The sequence below is a fragment of the Blastomyces dermatitidis genome (assembly GCF_000003525.1).
Source record: "Blastomyces dermatitidis ER-3 genomic scaffold supercont1.5, whole genome shotgun sequence".
Taxonomy (NCBI): domain Eukaryota; kingdom Fungi; phylum Ascomycota; class Eurotiomycetes; order Onygenales; family Ajellomycetaceae; genus Blastomyces; species Blastomyces dermatitidis.
In genome coordinates, this window is record NW_025544778.1 from 5,201,348 (window position 1) to 5,225,359 (window position 24,012).

Here is a 24,012-nt window from a genome sequence, read left to right on the forward strand (position 1 = left end):
TTATTTTCAATAACTGATCACTGATGTGTATAAGAAGAATTAATATAAGAGAAAATAATCTTGTTTCTTAACTTAGTTATAATTTTAGTACTAACTCAGATTGAATATTATTAATATATAAAAGTAAATAAACAATCTTAATTAATCTCTGTCATATTTCTTGAAATATATTAATATTGTAAAAGAGAGTGTTATCAAATTATATTATCAGATAATATTATTAAAAATATATTAATATTGTAAATATCAATGTTGAAAAAATGTTGATACTTATACATTATAGTGATTTGTGAATCATGATAGTTAAATATATATATATATATATATCATTTCTGACTTGATTACAACTTGTACAATAATTTTTAAAAACTCAAAATCAATTTTAATTATTAATAATTAAAAACTTAAACTTATAACTAATTAATATAAAAAGAAAAAAATCTACTTCTTCTCTTTCTCATTCTTCTTATCATTCTTTATAATTTACTTCTTATTCTTCTTCTTCTTCTTCTTCTTATCTGAAGTGATAATCATCTTAAAATCTCTCTTCACTATCTTCTTAGAGAAGAATTTCTACTGCTCTCTCTCAGTCAGGTTAATCTATGTCTCAAAATCTCACATTTTCTGATCTGCTGTCTCAGGTTTCATCTCAGTAGTAAGCAGATTGACATGCTCAGAGAGTAAAGCTATCTTCTCAATATTCTGAATCATGAAGTGCATTCAAGACCTGAACAAGGTCTTAATTCTCTTCTTCTCTATCAGCTTCTGCTAATCAATTAGAGAACAGAAGTGTTATTAAAAATCATTATCTCTTAATAAATAAAAAACTTATCAGTTTTAACTTCTTTATCTCTTACTTTAACACTCTCTTAATCTTCTTCTGCTGCTGTTTATTTACAGTAATACTCTTCTTCTCTCTCTCTCTCTTTATTTTAAACTCAAATCATTCTCAGAACTTCTTCTGATTTTATTACTACTGTATGAGACTCTTCACTGTCTTCTTCTTTAATCTCTCATAAGCAGTGCTATTCATATTATTTCTATACTTAGTTCAGTCTAAATCTATCAGAAGTGTTACTTAAAATCATTATCATTCTACTTTCTTACAGAGTCTCTTTAAGACATTATAACATGTCTTACAATCTATCTTCTCTTACTTAAATACCTTCTTTCTCTCTCTCTTCAATCTGTGACAGTGCTCACACGCCTTGATAGTCTGCAGAACTACAGAATATTTGAAGAGAAATAACATAATTGATTTCAGTAAGTGTTGAAGAGAAGTGAAGGCAGAAGAGACAGTCAGAAATAATATAATAATAATAATGATAATAATAATGATGATAATAATAATAATGATGAAGATAGTGATAATAATAATAATAATAATAATGATAATGATAATGATAATAATAATGATGATAATAATAATAATGATGAAAGAAAGAGTGCATTGAAATATATTACTAACTTATCAAATATAAAGAGATAAAGAAAATATTAACAGCTTTCAGAGATATACAGAAACAGCTACAGTATTACATAGTAATATCATCTTTATTTAATACATGCAGTGTTGATATTCTTTGTATACAGTTATCATATAATCTATATCAGAGATACATGCAGAAAACAGATCTTTATTATTAGTAGACTGACTGTGTGACTGTGTCTGAGACCAGAACCAGATTTTTTGATAGTCTCATTATTAGACTGACCGTGTGACCGTGTCTGAGACCAGGACCAGATTTTTTGATAGTCCCATTACCAATTTGACTGATCCCATTACACGGTTTTAACATTAGATAGTAGTTCCATACTGTCTCAGTGGGACTTACTGTCTACTCTTGTCTCATTTTCCAAATGAAACCATGATTTCCACTTCTCAATTTAAATTATTTTTATTGCTTTAAATGACTTTAAATCTCATTTGAGTGTTACCAAAAAGCGTTACTTTTTAAAAAATTAAAAATAGTCTAAAAAAAACCTTAAAATGTCTAAAAATAGTAACTTTATGCCAAGAATGGGACTAAATGGGACCAAATGAGACCACTTTCTCATTTTTTTCAAGTCATGGTTTCATTTTAAGATCTGATATATAGTCACTTTACCTGTTTTTTTAATAGCCAGTCCCAGCGGGATTCACGCCAAGAAATGTATGGGACCAGACCAAATGGGACCAAACATGAAATTCATGGTCCCGGCGGCCAGTCTACTTATTATCAATTTGACTGATTTCATTACACAGTTTTAACATTGAATAGTAGTCTCATACTGTCTCAGTGAGACTTACTGTCTACTCTTGTCACATTTTTCAAATGAGACCATGATTTTCACTTCTCAATTTAAATTATTTTTATTGCTTTAAATGACTTTAAATCTCATTTGAGCATTATCAAAAAGTGTTACTTTTTAAAAAATTAAAAATAGTCTAAAAAAAACCTTAAAATGTCTAAAAATAGTAACTTTATGCCAAGAATGGGACTAAATGAAACCAAATGAAACCACTTTCTCATTTTTTTCATGTCATGGTCCCATTTTAAAATCTGATATATAGTCACTTTACATGGTTTTTTGATAGCCAGTCCCAGCGGGATTCACGCCAAGAAATGTATGGGACCAGATCAAATGAGATCAAATGTGAAATTCATGGTCCCGGCGGCCAGTCTAATTATTAGAGAGAATAATTGCAGTGATTCTCTATTTTCATATTATAAAGATAAGTTATTCTTATTTCTTTCTTCTCTCTTTCTCTTCTTCTTCAACTCATCACTAAGTTCAAGCTGGTATAAAAACTATTAAAACACTCTTAGAAACCCTCAAATTGAAGAGTATAAACTAATCAAATTTTAAATATAGAAGAATTAAATTATATTCAATATTACTAATTATTCATTCTCTCTTAATAAAATCACAGTTACATCTTCTCTCTCTCCCCTCTCAAATAAAACATGACCTGTGAAAAGTGAGTATCATATCAGATCATAATGATCAACACGGCCCTAGCACACAGAACTGCATGCACACAGTATGTGCTGAACTGAGAGACTGTGTGAGTTGCAAACCAGTGCCAGCATCTCAGAGAGAGCTGTGCAGCGTGAGAAAGCCGCAACTCTCAGTCATGTGTGTAGAGAGTGAATTGTTGCAGTAAGTGCAATAAAGGAACTCGGGGAGGTTTGGCAAATGGCAGTTTGGATAATAGTCTCCCGACCCTGTTCGGCCTGTCCTTGCTGCGCGCCGCATCGAACGAGGTGCTGTTGTTCGTGAGAACGTTATTGACGCCGTTCGCACGGCCGTTGGAGGAGTGACCCTCCTCAAGCATGGAGGGGGTTATGGAAAGCTTTCTTCTCTCTTCTGGGTTTGTTGAAGCCAGGCCCACGATGGGCTCCATGAGGCCCTCTGCCCTCCGCTCATCAGCGGCTTTCTCAGCAGCGAAGCTGACGATGAAGCAAGGGTAGACGGGCAGGAAGAGACATGCAACAACTGATAATAAGATGGTCCTGAGGATGGTCCTGATCGCGTCGACAACCATAGCTCATGTTTATTTTTCTATTATTATTTTCTATCCTTTTTATCTTCAAAAGCCTGAAGTATGTGCAGTTTCTCCGATGGTGAATTCCTGGTTCTCGAATATCCCCAGGTTTTTGGAGCGGGTGTTCTCTCTCCACATTTGGTGCTGGGCGTCGCGGACTTGTCAGAGTCAGATTGGGCTGGCTTGGGCCGGGCCTGCAACAGCGGGGAGTATTGCCACTAACTAACCATCGCGTAGTATGCATGATTGGTCTGTTTGATGGGATATTTATTGATTCAAATGAGAAGCGACAGACAGACAGACCGCGGAGTTGAGAGCATCAGTAAGCCAGAGTTTTCCTGTCAATGCCTCATATATATATAGTTATAACTTACAGGTAAAAAGGCATATACTGCTGCCAGCTCTTTCTTGGCTGTGGAGAGAGCGAGTTATCTCAGTAACCCCATCTCGCGATCCAATGCAAGGTCCCCGCAGCCTTAGCCAGTGCAGTGTCTAGGGCCCGTTGTGGATATAAGTTAGCGGTGGTCCCCGTCCCCAGTGCCAAGTAGAATGAAGATATGGACTGACTGTACAATGTACAATGTACATACATACCCAACAGTGTCCCTCCATTCCCTTTGCAAAAATCCATCGCTTGCATGCTAATAAATTACGGGCAATTATAGATATCAGTAAGATAAACGGGTTGCACCAATTTTCAGAAAGGATATTGCAGGCAGAAAAACAGAGCAAATCACCCCCCAAGCAAGCAAGGGCTCGACCCCGTCCGCAGAGATAGCTTGCAACCTAATCGGAGTTTAAGTTAGTTTAAGTCAACCACAACAGGATCTTCTGTCTCCGTAGTACCAAATGGTAACTAACCTGACAAGGAGTTTTGTACTTAACACGATTGTCTAATTCATCCATTATTCTATCCTCCGCTAGCCGGTTGGTCGTCCTCTATATATCCCCTTCCCACCCCCTTGTCTGTGTTGAACAAATACCCCACATCTCAAAAATTCACCATCTCCCACAATCGCACAATATAACCCAATAATACTATACCAATTCCCGGCGCAACACAAGAACAAACACAAAAACCAAACAGCCAAGGAATTGCTCTCCCACCCACTCCCCCCCGCCAAGCCCCCGGTCCTCTTCAATCCCGCTTTTTCCACTCCGCACCAGCGCCAAGCGTCAGAACCCTCGCCAAGCCGCTCCGCCAAGGGATGAAATGACAATATTATTCGCACCTTGGCGGCGAAGATGGCACACAAATGTCGTTGTTGGGCGGACAGCATGATGCATTATTGATGCGTCGTCGCAACTTCCAAAGGCTTGCGTTGCCCGCCGCCCTGCGCCCCCGCAGCATTGCAGAGAACAAAGCTCTGCGCTGAATTGTACAGAATGTATTTAATCATGATTCAATTCATACATACAATAAATATTGCTGAAAGAAGCTATTCTTCAATTATAGATATATACAGTTAGAGACTATAATATTTATCTGAGAATAATATCAGTGCTGAGCTCAAACTTATAAAATTAACTAAGTGAAAAGCTTTATATTTTCTTATCTTTATTCTTATCACTTATTTAATTAACAGAGTTAACTAACTAGTGAGTTTTAATTATATAATTTATATAGATAGAAGTTATAATCATTTTTTATCAGTTTTAATATTATTTATAAATGCTTTTAATTACTAGTATAGTAGTATATTTTATACTAAGCTGTAAATATTTAAAATAACTATTTATAAATCTTATATTTTTATATTTTATATTAATATTAATATATAGAGATTTTATTTTATATTTATATATAATAAATAAAAGTAATTAATTATAAAAGTTATAATTACTTAGTAATAATAATTAATAATTATTTATTATTTATTATTATATTTTTATTAAATATCTATTTTCAGTTGTGTGATCTGAGTTACACTAAATAGGTTGGGGTGGCACGTGACTAGGGTAGGTGTAGTAATCATCAACAGTCTTTCTGCCACAGGGTATAGAATGGTATTAGCTGGTATGGTATTGTAAGGTGGCGTGTACTGCGGGAGAGAGCGGCTTGGTATCAAACGTATTTGCTTTTTTTCTAAAACATATTTTTTATTTTTTCGTTCAAGGTTTTGTCTTAAAAGCTAAGCTGGAAGGGTTTCATTAACCAATGGCAAGAAGCAGCAGCCAATGGTGGCAAACCTTGGAACCTTACTCCATACACATACATTATGGCCTGGTTTGGTGGTTGGTGGTGAGGGTGATGATTTGTAACGGTTGGTGGGTGGGTGGGTGGTAATGGATGGTACGGTAAGGGCCAGCATCCCGTTTTTGCCGTGTTTTGCCAGAGGATATTTTTGCAGAACGGCGGAACCGGACAGCAGGAAAATTGCTCATAGAAAATAACGGCAGGAGTGGTATTATTGGTAATATTACCCTGTGGAGCCGTCATTTGGGGTGATTTTTGCATTTTCGTTTTAAATACATAAGTTACATGCTTCTACGCTGTACTGTACTGCTCCTCGTTCCGTATTATTCGTTCCGTCCCACACTCTGTCTATTATTCTCTCCTCTCTCTCTCCACCGCCCGATCCATCCATCCCATCCAACCCAACCGCCTTCTTTCGCCTGCTCTCTTCCATTCTCCCAGTCTCCCATTCTTGCTCTCTTCTCTCAACTTCCGCCTTCTTATATCTATCCTCGCCCAGCGCTCCTCGTCTCCCAATTCTCTTTTTCTTTTCTCTTCTCTTCTGCTCTGCTCTGCTCTGCCTCTTCTTCTTCTTCCTCCTCCTCCTCCTCTTCTCCTCTTCCTCTTCTCTTCTTCTCTCCCCTCTCCCCTCTCCCCTCTCCCCTCTTTTCTCCCCGCCATTGCGCTGGCTTCTGAGGACCATTCCAGCGCGTCAAATCTCCTCCTAGAGGAGGAAGACTACTAAATTCATCCTTAACCCCAAAGGTTCTCGAAGTCAGGAGAAAAAACTAGGAAGGACGCCGTCTCTATCCCCCAATCGGCGTGCGCGCCTGACTTTTATAGAATAAATCAGAAGGAAAAACCAGCAGAACAAATCGAAAAAAAAAAGAAAGACAAAAACAACAATGTCGGATCCCACCGCGTCTGGTCCCCAGGGCCATGGCATCCCGCCAAACCACCTGGGAACCAACTTCCCGTCCGGTGACTTCTCCGAGAAAGCCACGGAACCCGTCCCCAACGAGAAGAAACCCCCTGTCCCCGAAGATGACGACGAAGACGAGGACATGGACGCCCTCATCGAGGAGCTCGAGTCCCAGGACGGCCATATCGACGTGGAGGATGAGGAAGACGGCGAGCCCGGTGGTGCCCGTCCTGTTCCTGAGGAGCTGCTCAACACCGACACGCGCCAGGGTCTGACGGATGCGGAGGTCCTTGTGCGTCGCAAGAAGTACGGCCTCAACCAGATGAAGGAGGAGAAGGAAAACTTGGTGCTGAAGTTCTTAAGTTATTTCGTTGGGCCTATCCAGTTCGTCATGGAGGTGAGTTCTCTCTTTTTTTTTTTCTTTTTTTCTTTTTTTTCTTTTTTTCTTTTTTTTTCTTTTTTTCTTTTTTTCTTTTCCACGAATTAAACAAGAACAAGACATTTTGTTAATGTAACAATTAATAGGCCGCCGCTATTCTTGCCGCCGGTCTCGAGGACTGGGTCGATTTCGGTGTGATCTGCGGTCTTCTCTTGCTCAATGCCTGTGTCGGTTTCATCCAGGAATTCCAGGCCGGTTCTATCGTTGACGAATTGAAGAAAACCCTCGCTCTCAAGGCTGTCGTGCTCCGCAATGGCCGTCTGGCTGAAATCGAAGCTCCAGAGGTCGTCCCTGGTGATATTCTCCAGGTCGAGGAGGGTACCATCATCCCCGCTGACGGCCGCATTGTCACGGAAGAAGCTTTCCTCCAAGTCGACCAGTCCGCCATCACCGGTGAGTCGCTGGCCGTCGACAAGCACAAGGGCGATACCTGCTACGCTTCCTCCGCCGTCAAGCGCGGAGAGGCCTTTATGGTCATCACCTCTACCGGTGACAACACCTTCGTCGGTCGTGCTGCTGCCCTTGTCAACGCTGCTGCTGCCGGGACTGGTCATTTCACTGAAGTGCTCAACGGTATCGGTACCGTTTTGCTCATCTTGGTCATTCTTACCCTCTTGGTTGTCTGGGTCTCCTCTTTCTACCGCTCCAACGACATTGTCACCATCCTCGAGTTCACTCTGGCTATCACCATCATTGGTGTCCCCGTCGGTCTTCCAGCTGTCGTCACCACTACCATGGCTGTCGGTGCCGCCTATCTGGCCAAGAAGAAGGCCATTGTCCAGAAACTGTCTGCCATTGAGTCCCTTGCTGGTGTAGAAATCCTCTGCTCTGACAAGACCGGTACCTTGACCAAGAACAAGCTCTCCCTCGCTGATCCCTACTGCGTTGCTGGCGTCGACCCAGAAGATCTCATGTTGACCGCGTGCTTGGCTGCCTCCCGCAAGAAGAAGGGTATTGACGCCATTGACAAGGCTTTCCTCAAATCTCTCCGCTTCTATCCCCGCGCCAAGTCCGTCCTCACCCAATACAAGGTGCTCGAATTCCACCCATTCGATCCCGTCTCCAAGAAGGTCAGCGCTGTCGTCATGTCCCCCCAAGGTGAGCGCATTACCTGCGTCAAGGGCGCTCCGCTTTTCGTCCTCAAGACTGTCGAGGAAGACCACCCTATCCCCGAGGAAGTCGACAACGCCTACAAGAACAAGGTCGCTGAGTTCGCTACCCGTGGTTTCCGCTCTCTCGGTGTTGCCCGCAAGCGTGGTGAGGGATCCTGGGAAATTCTCGGAATCATGCCTTGCTCTGATCCTCCCCGACACGACACTGCCAAAACTATCAACGAGGCCAAGACTCTCGGTTTGTCCATCAAGATGTTGACTGGTGATGCCGTCGGTATTGCCCGTGAAACTTCTCGCCAGCTTGGTCTCGGAACCAACGTGTACAATGCTGAGCGTCTGGGTCTCGGTGGCGGAGGAACCATGCCTGGCTCTGAGGTCTACGATTTCGTCGAGGCTGCTGATGGTTTTGCAGAAGTCTTTCCCCAGCACAAGTATAACGTCGTCGAAATTCTGCAACAACGTGGCTACCTCGTCGCCATGACGGGTGACGGTGTCAACGATGCGCCCTCCCTCAAGAAAGCTGACACCGGTATCGCCGTTGAGGGTGCCTCCGACGCTGCCCGCTCTGCCGCTGATATTGTCTTCCTTGCTCCTGGTCTCTCTGCCATCATCGACGCCCTCAAGACCTCCCGCCAGATTTTCCACCGCATGTACGCCTACGTTGTCTATCGTATTGCCCTGTCCCTCCACTTGGAAATCTTCCTGGGTCTCTGGATCGCTATTCTCAACACCTCCCTGAATCTGGAACTGGTTGTCTTCATTGCCATTTTCGCCGACATCGCCACGCTCGCCATCGCCTACGACAACGCACCCTTCTCCAAGACCCCCGTCAAATGGAACCTGCCCAAGTTGTGGGGTATGTCTGTCCTTCTCGGCATCGTCCTCGCCGTCGGTACCTGGATCACCCTCACAACCATGCTCGTCGGCTCCGAGAACGGCGGTATCGTGCAAAACTTCGGTGTGCGCGACGAGGTTCTCTTCCTCCAAATCTCCCTGACGGAGAACTGGCTCATCTTCATCACCCGCGCGAACGGACCATTCTGGTCCTCGATCCCATCGTGGCAACTGGCTGGTGCCATCCTGGTCGTCGATATAGTCGCTACTTTCTTCACGCTCTTCGGCTGGTTCGTGGGCGGACAGACGTCCATCGTCGCCGTGGTGCGTATTTGGATTTTCTCATTCGGGTGCTTCTGCGTCCTTGGCGGGCTGTACTATCTGCTCCAGGGCTCGACGGGCTTCGATAATATGATGCATGGGAAGAGCCCTAAGAAGAATCAGAAGCAACGCTCACTGGAGGATTTCGGTAAGAATCACTTATTGCTACTTGTTTTTTTTTATTTTATTTTTTTTTTCCCAAAAAAAGTGGGGCGACTTGTTGCTAACGCAGTTACCACCTCCGTTTTACAGTTGTTTCACTCCAACGCGTCTCGACCCAGCACGAGAAGAGCACATAATTATTTCCAAAATCCTAGCCTACCTGTCCGACCTATCCATTCACCCACCACCCACCACCCATCCGAACCAAAAGAAAATAATATATTAAACACTATCCAGATTACATAGAGGATTGGGATCGGGAAGGAGGCCGTTTGGGAATATCTGTCTTTTTGTTTTTTGTTTTTTTCTTGTTCCTTTTTTTTTCTTTTCCTTTTTTTTTTTTCTTTGTTCTTGTCTTTTCTTTTCCACGCCATATATATAGAGTGGGAGTTGGCCGTTGTGGTTGTATCCGTGCGTGCGTGTGTGGGGTGTGTGCGTACTCCTGGGGCAAATTTTGAGATTTTGAAAACGATGGGGTTGGTTGGAGGAAGGAAGAAGAAGAAAGGCAAAATTGCAAATATTGACACAAAAAAATGGGTGGGGAGGAGGAGAGTACATGAACAAGAGATATAAAAAAAAAAAAAAAGAAAAAAAAAGAAGGGCAAGGCCGGCTTTGGGCAATAAAAAAAGAAGAGCAAAAGACTGAACGGAACAATCACAGATAAATAGCCACCAAACCCCCTGTACATAATAATTCTTTTTTTTGTTCTTTTTTAATTAATTTTTTTTGTCTATATCTTTCATCTTTTATTCTCTCTTCTTTTATTCTTCTCTGGTTTTTCTTCCTCCTTTCTTTAAATAAACAGTATTATAGATATTCTGAAGAATGATGATACAGAGATGTACAACATTACAAATTTATATACTCTGTACTCTGTACATTGCAGAACGAAGAACTCTTCAGATCTATTATGCATCAACCAACTCTAATCAAATAGAAGCTGGCAGTGAGATAGACCGTTTTCGCTGTTGAGGGTCCCGCGGTTGGTCGGCCCTTCTACCAGCAGGCGCTGGTGGTGATCGAGCTCTTTTGCCCCAGTAGCCTACATCCGCCCCTCTTGTTCAAGTTGTACTGAGTTGGTGCTGAATAAGCAATGGTAGTTACTCTAACAAAACTGAACTAATCAACTTTCATCAAATGTCTCTCTCTCTTCCAGTTCTCTCAGAAAGCAGAAAACTTGACCTCAGAAAGCAGAAAACTTGACCTCACTAAGTGCGCCACTTGACCTCATTATATAATCATGACTCTGACCTTGTACAATACAGTAATAATCAGTTGATAATTGACTTTCAATCTTTCAATTCACTCATAGTTTCATTTATTCAGCTCATCAATCAATCAAAGTATGTATAGCTGATTCATAATTAATTAAATAAATAGATAAATTCATATAGAATATAAAGAGATATTTTACAGAATTTTAAAATATATTAAGATAAAAATATTTAATAATTGATTTTAAATTGATTTTAAATTAATTCTGAATTGATTCTGAATTGATTATAATAATAAAAATAGATTTAATCTATATATTTAAGTAATTAATAATTAATTGAAAATCAGTTGATAATTAATTCAGTATAAATTATATAAATACTTACTTTATTATTAAATTCAAGAATAATTTCAGTATTAAATTAATTTTGAATTGATTTTGAATTAATTCTAAATTAATTATTAATTAATTATAGTAATAAAATAAATTCAATCTATATATTTAAATAATTAACAATTGATTGAAAATCAATTAATAATCAATTCAGTATAAATTATATAAATACTTACTTTATTATTAAATTCAAGAATAATTTCAGTATTAAATTAATTTTAAATTGATTTTAAATTGATTTTGAATTGATTGTAGAATTGATGGTAAATAATTAAGTGATTTCAAATTATAAGAAAAGATGTATTAAGTGAGGTCAGATAGTGACACGGGCCACATTTGCAAGATTAGCTTACATAATGAGATTAAGTAATACACTTAGTAAGGTCAAGTTTTCTGTATACATACTTTGTTAATGATTACTACATCTATTCTAGTCACGTGTTATCTCAATCTATTCATTTAGTGTAACTCGCGTAGTTAGATTATAATATAACATAACAATGTTATTCTTTAAGAGATTATAAAGCTCTTTATAAGCAATGAAAACTGCTGAAATAACATACTAACTATATCTTTATATGTTGTTACAAGCATGTCTAGATGATTTATTAAGTGATTAAACTCATGATTAATCTAAGATCTGAGAGAATATCTGACTTAATAAAAGAATACATGTCTTCAAGACAGAGAAATGAGAAAATATCAGAGTAGTAAATACAAGATCACAGATTACTATTAATATTAATAATAAATTAGAAAATAGCTTCTGAGATGTTTAAGCTGAATAACACAATTATAAAAGAATAATCTGATAAGTTTAACAATAAATACAAAGACTTAGTTGAAGATATCAGTGAGATATCAGACAATGCAGAGAGCTTAAATAATCAGAATAATAATAGCTCAGTAAGTAAGAAGACTCACATGAGACTAGAAATTACAAGACTTCAGTATGAGATTAAGTGAATAAAGATTAGTAGAAGTGAGACTCTTATAAGTAATAAGATAAGAGTGAATCTGACAGAATATCTTCAATAGAAAGAGAAGACATCTGTTATAATAAAAGTTCTTAAAGAATTCAGAAGCTAAGTAAGACTTATTAAAAGACTAATAGTTCTCACTAAATTTATTAACTACTTAATATGAAGAGAGGAAATTCTTTTAACTGTAAAGTAGTCTGAAATCAATGATATTCTTGAAGATAATAATCTTGATAAGAATATTACTATAAACATGCAATGTTTCTGAAAAGAACACAATCTTTGATTATATAATTACATGTAGTCTGCAATTATCTCACATCTCAAGACTTATTTTGTGGTTCGGAAGAACGTACGACCGTCGGATAATAACGCGGCCGCTTCCGAACTACTAGCGTACGCGGCCGCTTCCGAACTACTAGTGTACGCGTACGAGTGTAAAGGGGCCATAGCGGCTGCTAATTATATTAGTATATGATATTACAATATATAAGAAGCCAGTGTACATCTGTAATTGTACACTGACTTAAGCAATCTTTGAATCATATCTGATAGTATGTCTAAAAACTGATGAGAAGTACAGACTTCTTCAGAGTGTGATAATTTCATCTATGAAGTGATTTATAGTTATCATATCAGTGTGATTCTAGAACATCTCAAAAGATAGTGTATGAAGAGTAATAAGTGAAAGAGCATCTGATTGATACTGCTTCACTTGTTAAGGAAAAACTTCATACTCAGGCAAATGCCATGTATACAAATGAATAAGATGTGAGAAAGAGAATGAAAGTGATAAATCAGATTTAAAAAAGTCTGCTTCTCACTTAAAAGAAGAATAAAAAGAAGAGAGTAATTATTACTGAAGTTATACAATGATAATAGAAATTATATAATAATATAGTAATATAACAATAGACATTGTATAATTAATAAAAAACCACTGAAATGAATATCTTTTCTAACTAATATAAATAACACTTTTCTCTGCTATCTGAATCAGAAGATATGCAGAACCTCTTAGAGAATTTACTTAAAGCAGTAAGAAAAGTAGTTAAAACTGCTGAACTGGAATTGAAGCTCTGTATATATACAAGGATTCTAAATGAGATTAAGACCTTGTATACACAGTGACAGACTGAGACAGAAGTTAAATGATAATTAGTATTCACTGTGAATTAAGTATTTACTATGAAGAGCTTCACTGATATAATCATTATCATTAATAAGAATAGAGAAAACTAGATCTTAGACCTGCAGTAGAAGATTGAATGTTTACATAGATAGATAACTACACTGAATCTGAAGATCTTATCATGATTGTTCATAATCTCTTTAGAAGTGTACACATCATCAGAGATCACTGCATAGAATGAGAATTCAAGTATGAAATATATTAAGTCAGAAGATCTGCTGAAGTTATCAAGTTTTAATAGCAACTGAAAAAATAATGCTGTAATCAGCTGACTAAGTCAGATGCAATTATATTATCAGATTGAATATGAACTCATAGATAGATAGTTAATAAAATTTCAACAAGTCTTAAGATCTGTTACATTTCTACACAGAAAAGCAAAGTCATTATAAATGACTGATAAAAAGATGAATCTTACAGACTCAGAGTGATATTCATTTCTATGAATATAGAATGAGTTTTTCAAATAAATCTTGCATAACTTTGAGAAAGTGAATGTATAAGATAAGTATTATAAATGCTTCACTGAGTGTAGATAAGTAGATATTCTTATATTATACTTCACATACTTCAGTTTACACTATCTTATATTAAATGAAGAGCTTTCAATATCTTTCTATTTACAGATTTTTATTCATGATCTTACATCTGAGTTGAGAGTGAAATGAAAATACTTAATCTCAGAGTCAGACATAGTGAAGAAAGCATACAATATTCTTATTATATAGAAATAAGCAAGTTAATTATAACAGAAAATACTGTAATTAAGTATGTCTCAGCAGAGAATAAGTAATCAGACTTCTATGACATAAGTTATATATCTGAACATAATGAATCTAGATCTGAATGTCATTGTTAAAGTGCTGAATTCTCTGAAAAAGAGATTCTCTGAGTGAAAATCTTGATATTATGAGCATCAAGCTTGCTTCAACTGCAGATATCAAAATCATGATATAAAAGATTGCACTCAGTGTGCACAGTCAAGAGAAGTAAGAAAGTTAAAAAACTAGCAGAATTAGTGAGCTCAGAGACACTCACTGATATTCTATGAAAAGTCTTTAAAGTGAAAGAGATATCTGTGTTAGATGACTCTCTGAACTCTGCAAATGTAAAAAAGAAGCAGACTTCTGAATGAGATATAAGTGAGAATGATGAAGTAAACACTCATCTCAATGCCTTGAGATGTGAAATGTTAATGTATAAGAAGTACTTGAATAAGAATTGAGAGATGACTGCAAAAGTATTAGCAGACACAGAAGCTTCTACATAATATATTAATAATTATATAATCTGAAAATTGAAAGAGGTCTGCTGAGTGAAGAATCTCTGATACATAAGATTATCTGATAACTGATATTTAATATCATCTGCAAGAGTAAGAGTTTTCTTACACTTTGAAGAATGATCTTACTATATTTGAGTGTGAGAGCTGCAGAACATGAAATACAATCTTATTCTCAGACTTAATTGATTTCAAAGGTTCAATCTGCAGATTCAATAGTGTACATATCATATACAGTTAACTGATAGAAAGAAAATGATTCATATAATTCTATTAACTGATATGAGAAGGACATTTCACATCTCTGATATAGAAGAATTAAATCTGCTTACACACTAATAAGTAAAGAGAATGATTTATAAGACCTCATCTGAAGACATTCTGTATGTCATACAGAACTCAGAAGTGAAGAAAATCAAGATAAAGAATATGCAGAAGAACAAGTGTATGAAGAAGCTTCTGAAGAAGTATAGAAAGATCTTTTAAACAGATCTTTCACTGAAATTATCACTGAAACAAGGATTTGTACATGAGATTGATATAAGAAATGTAAAATCAGTCAATCAGAATGTGTACTCTCTGTCACAAATATATCTTGAAGAACAGAAGTGTCAGATCACAGACCTTCTAGAATGTGATCTCATACAATTCTTATCAAGTGTGTGAGACTTTTCAGTCCTATTTATGAAAAAGATAAGTGAAGAGTGACAGATGTGTATCAATTATTAAGCACTTAATAAGCTTATGATCAAGAATAAATATTCACTGTCACAGATTCAATAACAGTTGAATATGATTGAAAATACCTGATATCTATTGAAGATCAATCTTCTCTCAGAATACTGACAGATCTGTGTAGATGAACTGTCAGTTCTGTAAACTGTGTTTAATATGCAATGAGAAAAGTTTGAATTTCTAGTAATATTATTTAATCTGATAAATGCATTCATCATCTTTTAAACAATGATGAATACAATTCTTTATAAACAGAATGAAACCTCATATCTCATATATCTTAATAACATTCTAGTCTTTTCAAACTTATACAACAAACATCTGAAGTATCTCAATGAAGTGCTTACAACTCTGACAGAGTATAAGCTCTATATCAAATCAATCAAGTGTGTGTTTGAAATGAAAGAGTTGAAGTTTGTGAGACATGTAGTGAGTGATAACTGTATATATCTCATTCTGAAGAAATTGAATGTCATAGTGAATTGACTGTGACTGAGAAATATACATTATATACAACAGTTTCTTGAGTTGATCTCATACTACTGCAGGTTTATTAAGGATTTTACATGAATATCTGTATCACTCTCAGATCTCTTAAGAGAAATGAATGCAAATCTGTGAAAGAAGAAGTTTTATTCAATTATCTGAAATATCACATGTGAAGAGGCTTTTCTCACACTGAGAGAATGTGTAATAACATTCTCAGTGCTTATTTAATCAGATTGTGATAACTCTTTCTACATTGAGATGAACATATCTGAATGAGCTATCAGAGACATTCTTCTACAGATAAGCAAGAATGACAAGCTGCACTCAGTGATGTATAATGATAGAAAACTATCAGATGCTGAGCTCAATTACTCAGTGTATGAAAAGAAATTGCTAGTAATCAAGCACACACTGGTGTTATAAGATAGATATATTGATAATGAGTATATAACAACAGTGATCACAGATCATAAAAGCCTTATCTATCTATAATTGATAATAAAACCTTTTAAATGCTTAGTATGTTGAATCTCAGAGTTTAGTATACAATCTTCATATTAAATACTGAAAGGAATTGAATACAGTGATATCTGATGCAATCAGTTGCAGACCTGATTTCATGAGTGAGAATTCTGTGAATCAGGTACAAGAGATGTTCATGTTAAATATGCTGAGAGAATGCAAGAAATCAGAATAAATAAACATCATAAACTCTCACTTGAAGAATAGCAAGATGTCAGATAACAAGTGTCTTGTGAAAGTAGTAGAAGAGATGCTTCTGAACTTCAAGCTGAGAAAATTGAAAAATGATGTTATACTTTACTGCAATCTAGAATATGCAGAAGCTTTCTATCTAGAATCTTCATTTTAACACAACTTGATAACTCACATGCACAAGGAATTTGACCACTTAGAAAGCTCTGAACTCATGAATGTACTTGAATCAAGAGCATACTAGCTAAGCATGACTGAGAATATTCAGACATACACTCACAAGTGCCTGAATTACCAGATTGTGAAAGAATCTAAGAAAGGGTTAGAATGTGAGAAAGTACAATATCAGATAAAGTGTATAATACAATCATTTGAACAATGAAGAGTGAATCTCATAGACATATTACTGTAAACATCAAATGAAAATTGATGAATAATCACTGCTATTGACTATGCTACTGACTGGTCAGTCATGAAAGCAGTTTCAGAGATGATAGAGAAGATGATGATGAAGTTTCTACATAATAAAATTTATATCAACTATAAAATATCACACAAGATTCTAACTAATAATGATGCAAACCTTGTGAAAGAAGCAGTGAGGCATTTCATGAGCCAGTTACAGATAAGACATTGTAGAACAATGTTATATCATTCACAGATGAATAAGAAGATGAAACACTTGAATGAAATCTTGAGCAACATACTGATGAAATATCTAGTGAGTAAGCTTACAAGACTATGAAATGAATATCTCAGGCAGGCGCTATTGATCACACAGATTTGACAGCATGTAGTCTTCAAGTATTCATCATTCTACCTGTTGTATGAATTGCATCCGCGCATTCTGGAGAATGCTTCAGAAAAGGTGAGAGAGAGAGCAGTTGCAGATGCAGCAGAAACAGCAGTTGCAGATACAGCAGAAACAGCAGTTGTGAACATAACAGTTGTGAATGCAGAATCAAGATTGAAAGAGATCAGCCATGCACATGTAAAAGCTAATGAGTTACTTCTGAACTAAGCAATTCAATTGAAAAGAATATAAGACTCACTTATTAAGAAATTAAGTCTCAAGATGAGAATGTGAGTTCTTATATGTAATAAGAGTTCTGAGAAGTTTCAATCTAGATGATTTGAGTTATATAAAATACTTAAATCACATTCTCTGAGAATGTATGCATTGAAAGAATCAGAGAGATAAGTCTTATACAACTTAATCAATAATTCATAACTTATGAAAGCAAAGATGCAAGACCTGAGTGAATTATAATTATTCACAGCACTATTATCAGTATTGAAAAAGAAAAGACTTACAATTGAAAAGTCTCATGAAGTAAGAGAAATTATAGATGCTTATAAACTAGATAATCTCACTTATTCTGATCTTTTCATAATTATAAGAAAAGAATGAGAAGAAATGAAGAAATCAGACAAATATCACACTTCAATAAGTGATGAGACTGTAGCTGATTGTATGATAATATGCTGCAGACAGTGAGTGTAATATGATAAAGAGCAGTCTCAGAGTGACAGACTTGTACATGAGTCAGATCACAGAAGAAAAAGAAATTCAGAGTTGAATTTAACTGTTTACATCAGTTCAATTACAGAGATTACAGAGAATGAACTATCTGAAACATCTGCAGACATATGAGATTAAGTTATCTTAATCTCTGAGAACACTCAGAGATTGAGTAAGATTAGTTTTAATAAGCTATTCACTGTAGTAATCTGAGCAGGTGAAGAGAGACAGTATAATACATGAGACAGAATTACAAAAGATAAAAGCTGCTGAATCTAGTCACTGAACACTGTATTATATAGAGATTGTGTAAGAGTAGTGACTAGCAGATAAAGAAAAAGTGTAAGAAAAGAGATAATGAATTGATTATTAACTGTAAGAGTCAGCTGTAAAAGATAAATATTATCATACACATCTCATTCATTTTTATACATCATATATTTAATCTATTTTCAACATCACATCATCTGAAAAACATCAAAAATAAAGGAAATCTCAAAACTTGAGATCTGCAAGGAATTTGAGAGCTGTAAGCTACTCTTGTAATAACACTGTGTATGTCTCTGATTCCTCTATCACTCTGTGTACAACATTAATGTCATTTATTGCAAGATTGACTGAAATGCTAATATAGAAATGCACATACATATATGTAGAGAAATTGAAGAAGAGTGTGAGACTCACAGAATCAGAAGCCAGAGCAGAGAGAGTAAAGGTGAAAGAAATAGAAGAAGAAGAAGATACAGAATCAGATGAATAACAGCAGAAGTTACTCAGAGCTGAACACTTATAATCTGATGTATGCACAATCTTCTCTGCAGAGAAGAGAGAGAAAGTGATGAAAGAAGCCTGAGAGTGAGAGAAGATAGTCTTAACAGTGTTATTATCTTTGATTAAAATGATCTCTGGTGCTGAAGCAACTAAGAACTATTGTTAGTATATGAAACTGCAAAAGCAGAGGTAACAATTACTGAATAAATATCTGCTGATCTTAGAATTGTACATGCAATTACAACATGCATAAGGCTTCTCAGAAAGAGAGAGAGAGACATGAGAAAATACAGAAAGCAGAATACAGCATATGAACAGCTCATTTTTACAACAATATTTTAGACAAGATGTACAAGTCTCACACCTGTGAATGTAAAAGAGTATAACATCTGTATTCTCATTTCTGAAAACACAGATATCTTTTGTCTGCATCACAAAGTCAGACAATAGATGCTAGAGAATAGATTAATACAGATCTATCATTCTGAAGAAATTTATCAGAGCAGATATCTCTGTGATATTGAACTTTATAGTTATAAAAAGCTCTTTGATATCTGTGAATACTACAACTTCATGCATAGTAAAACTCATAATAATTTCTTCTAAGAATACAAAAATCAGTGTTAGAAAGAAAAGATGAAAAATGAAGACTTATAATCTAGATACTATTGAGAGAGAAGATGATTCTCTAATATGAATGAATAATTATCTCATCACAAATATTTAAAATGAATATAATAATCAGCATCTGTGACTGAGCTTCAGATAGTTGTATTGTATACAGTCTTCATACAATAAATCATTCTAAGAGTCAGTAAGAAGAGCAGAAGTGTACACACTGAGAGAGATAATTCATTAAGTCTATGCAATATCTTCTTGAAACAGAGAGAGCTGATAATGAAAGCAGAGACAGTAAAATCAGAAGCAGTAAGAGTAGGGATTGCGGGAACAGAGATAGCAGGAGAATCAGACACAGAGACAAGTGTAGAAGATTGAGAAGAAGTAGCAGAGAAAGAAGTGACAGAAGAAGTAAGAGAGGATATAGAAGACTTGATTATATATAACACAGATAATTTCTTCATTATCATATTCTTCAAGTTCTTAATCAATGATTCAACACTGAGTTCACTATCATTGATGAATACAGATCTGTCAACATGTGAAGATTCTACATGAATAAAAACAACATATCAGCATCTGCATCTATGTAAAATTATGCCAGAAAACACAATCAGAAACCTGCTGAAGAAAACAGTTGAAGGCATATAAGAAGATAAAGAAGATGTATTATTCATAGTAATACATTCTGATGATTGTTAGAGAATAAACAAGTTCTGACCATGTTTTATAATATATTATACTTACTGCTAATGAACTGCTCAGTATGAGCACTATGATAATACTTGTTATGAAAATGAGAAGTCATTGTCAGGAACATGTACAATGTGATAGATGAACAGATAGAAAGAGTTGAACAGAAGAAGAGATAGAAATCTTGAATAATGATGATGTTTGATGATGATGAAATGAAGAAGATGATTGAAGAATGAAAAAGTTAGTAAATGAGTGATGTAATATAGTGGAAGTTTCTTTGTGAGAAGTGTACACAGAATGCTAGCCAAATCAGAGATAGGTCACACAATTATGAAACACTAGTAATGAGCTAATCTGCATGAAGCTAGAGTGTATGACATGATCATGTGAGTGTGACTGAATCTGATGAGAGAGAATGTGATTCAGAAGAATGTATAACTATTGAATAATAACACAGCTGCTTCTGAACTACTAGTGTACACAGTCACTTCTGAACTACTAGTATACATGTACAAGTGTAAAGAGGTCATAGCGGCCGCTAATTATATTAGTGTACAATATTATAATATATAAGAAGCTGATGTACACCTGTAATCATACACTGGCTTAAGTAATCTTTGAATCACAATTTCACTATACTCAAGAAGTTCAAATTATCAGCTTATACTCTATAAACTATTATAGAGAATAACTTTTCTGAGAGATCTGCTGTACATAGAACTTGTTTGTTTAAAGAGCTTATTGAAATAATCTTTAAAAGTAAAGAATCTGACAGAGCTTTTATTAAATAATTAATTGCTATCAGAACTGATTATATTCATCTGAAATATAAGATTGAAGATGTCATATTTTTCAATAGATTACTGATAGAAGTCAATAGAGATTGAGCATTCTTTATAAAGAATAGAATGAATCAGATTAATAAGAACAATTCAAGATCTTTAGAAGAAGACTTTATAAGATTATACTATAACATACTTCTACATCTTTCTACTGTGAAAAATAGTAGTACTGAATTCATGAAAAATCCCATGAATAATGCTCAAGACAAGGATAAGAAAGACAAGAACACTGAATTCAAACCTGAATATAGAGATAATGATGCGAAGACCTGCTATTATTATCAAAAGATAGATTATATTCAGACTGACTGTTGAAAGAAATACTCTGAGAAATGTTCTTCAAATTTGAACTTTAACATCAATAGAAACAAGAATAAAGACAAGAATGTGAAGAATACAGATACTGCTTCTGTTCACAATATCATAGAGTAAGTATTTTGCATCAAAGAAAAGGCCTATGTGAGTGATCAGATAGGAAAAGATACCTGAATTCTAGACTCTGAATCAGGTGCTTATGTCACATCTCACAGAGATCTTATCATGGCAAAGTCTCAGAAGATGAAAGTGATGTTGAAAATGACAGATAGAATGATAGTCTCTGCTACAGCTATAGAAGATACAAAGATTTCACTGAAAGAGATAAATATGCTATTAAATAATGTCTGCTATGTTCTGAAGTTAGAAGTGAATCTCATGAGTATGAGTAAGCTTGTACATCAGAGTTATATCTATAAGCAGTTAATATATGAAAATAATCATGCTATGTTGATTATGTCTCTCAATCACATGTTCTTATTTACAGCAAGATTAAATGAGAATGATATCTATGAGATGAAAAGACTGATTATATACAGAGACTTGATTCAGTTTACTATACTTAATAGTGATTTTAAACCTGTGATCATATTACAGATGAAAGATGATACAATATTAACACTATCTGAAAGAAATGATATAAAGATTATAGAACTTATAATAATGCAATAACATTAAAAGCTAGAATATCTGAATCTCACAGATATTGTAAAAATAACAGTAGATTTATATTTAGAGATGAGAATTATTGATCAATAAGCTTTATCATTCTGCAAAGTCTGTGTTCAGATAAAAATGACATATTCAATCTTCACATCTATAATATGAGCTGTTAAGCTGATAATGAGATTCTTCATTGATCTGACAGAGGGTGAAAAAACACTTTTCAACAGAAATGACACTCTCACTAGAGAGAGTACAAGCTACTGATTGAGTATAATAGACAATACAATCTGTTATAGATGAGTAATTCTTATAATGAGAAAGAAAGAATCTACTGCAAGATTAATAAATTTCATCACAGATATTGAGATAACTACATAATATTGAGTTAAAACTCTACACTGAGATGATAAAGAAGAGTTTAAAAGTCAAGAACTTAAGACCTACTATCAGAGTAAAGAAATAGTATATGAAATGACTACATCTGACACACTACAATCAAATGACTCAGTGAAACACATGAATCAAATAGTTGCAGAAAAGATACAAAGTCTACTATTTAATAGTAAATTAGAGAGAGAACTTTAAGATGAAGCAATACAAGCTGTGATTATAATGATTAATATATTCTCAATATCAACAAAGATATTTAGATGTAAGAAAGAAACATCACTTACATCTTTTAAAGCATGAACTGAGATGCAATCTTCTGTTCATTGAATACAGAGATGAGAGTGCAAGATCTATAAGAAGAATTTAAAAGTGTTAAATAAGCTCACAGATAGAACTGACAGTAAGAAATAACAGCTAGTTGAATATCAAGAATTATATCAATATCATATGTAAGATTCTGTTGCATGTCATCTTGAGATTGCACAAGATATCATATTTAATGAAGCTCTTGACATGGGTGCAAATACACCTGTAAATACAGTGAGAGAATTCAATGAATTGTCTAATGAATTGAATATTCTGAATGTCAGAGAGAAATGACAGCACTACTTACTATAACATCTTATAAAGAAAAAGTCAGATGTTTTGAAGATGATTGTAAATAAGAACTTAGAGAGTGTAATTGATTCAATCTATCTTCTAGATAATGAGACATAGCTTGTTATAAATGAAGAGTCTGAAGACTCTGTTAATAAGAATGATTCTGTTCTAAGTATTCTGACAGACTGATCAACTACACTGATGAAAGTCAAGAGAAACTCAGACTAAGACTATTAACATGAGACAATGAAAAAGAAGATTAAGATATTTGAATAGAAGAAGATATATATTATCATTGAGAAGGCTCTGAAAATGAATATTCTTACAGATAAATAAGTATATGATTGAAAATTCAATAATAAGAGAGAAATTATTCACTTTAGAGCTCACTGAGTGATTAGAGAGTTCTTATAACAGCAGAGTATTCATTATATGAGATTGTATACTGCAGTGATATCAGAGTCTACATCACACAGTCTATTCACTATATTAACTGTTAAAGAATGAAAGATCAAATTGATTGACTATGTATCTGTGTTTTTAAATGACATACTATCACAGAATGAGATGATCTATATGCAACTGCTCACAGATGTTAAGCATAGCAGAGAGAGCTTAGTGAGATTACTTTATCAGAGTCTATATGAAATGAAGCAAGCTATGAGAGTATAGTATTTCCTAGTAACAGAACATCTTATCATATTGAGATTCAAGATATTATCTTATGATGATGAATTTCTATATCACTCTGTTCACAAGATCTATCTGATATTACATGTCAATGATTATCAGGTGACAGAATCTCAAGAACAGTAATTAGACTGAGTATTAAGAGAGATTGCAAAGAGATTTGAGATAAAGAATATTAAAGAGACTAAGTCATATCTTGAAATAAAGATCAAATACCAGAGAAATGATGATCTAGCAGTTACACAGAGTTATTATATTAAGGAGATTCTTGAAGATTTCAGTATAAATAAGATGAATCCTGCAGAGATCTCAATGATAGCAGGTATATAACTGAAGTTTTCATCTGATGAGAATGATGAATTGAATGATAACTTTACAGCTACAAGATATCATCAAGAATTGAAA

The 24,012-nt window shown here is 35.1% G+C and overlaps 2 protein-coding genes across 2 annotated transcripts; one reads left to right on the top strand and one right to left on the bottom strand.

Annotated features, from left to right (window-relative positions):
* Positions 1 to 3,112: 3,112 nt before the first annotated feature.
* BDCG_05619 (uncharacterized protein) lies at positions 3,113 to 4,650 on the bottom strand (the record flags this gene model as incomplete). The annotated part of the gene is made up of 4 exons (XM_045421310.1): positions 4,391 to 4,650; positions 4,124 to 4,315; positions 3,757 to 4,021; positions 3,113 to 3,687 (listed from the first exon to the last, which is right to left on the bottom strand). The coding sequence occupies exon 4, from the start codon at positions 3,527 to 3,529 to the stop codon at positions 3,113 to 3,115; it is 417 nt and encodes a 138-aa protein (XP_045277225.1). The 5' UTR covers positions 3,530 to 3,687; positions 3,757 to 4,021; positions 4,124 to 4,315; positions 4,391 to 4,650.
* Positions 4,651 to 6,010: 1,360 nt separating this feature from the next.
* Positions 6,011 to 9,860, top strand: BDCG_05620 (plasma membrane ATPase). Its single transcript, XM_045421311.1, has 3 exons — positions 6,011 to 7,024; positions 7,153 to 9,481; positions 9,586 to 9,860. The coding sequence occupies exons 1-3, from the start codon at positions 6,611 to 6,613 to the stop codon at positions 9,630 to 9,632; spliced, it is 2,790 nt and encodes a 929-aa protein (XP_045277226.1). The 5' UTR covers positions 6,011 to 6,610; the 3' UTR covers positions 9,633 to 9,860.
* Positions 9,861 to 24,012: the final 14,152 nt, after the last annotated feature.

Excerpts from the sequence above, each read along its gene's own strand:
- BDCG_05620 (XM_045421311.1), top strand. The coding sequence starts at position 6,611 with ATGTCGGATCCCACCGCGTCTGGTCCCCAGGGCCATGGCATCCCGCCA. Across the intron at positions 7,025-7,152 it reads CTATCCAGTTCGTCATGGAG|GCCGCCGCTATTCTTGCCGC; the intron begins GTGAGTTCTCTC and ends AACAATTAATAG. Across the intron at positions 9,482-9,585 it reads ACGCTCACTGGAGGATTTCG|TTGTTTCACTCCAACGCGTC; the intron begins GTAAGAATCACT and ends TCCGTTTTACAG.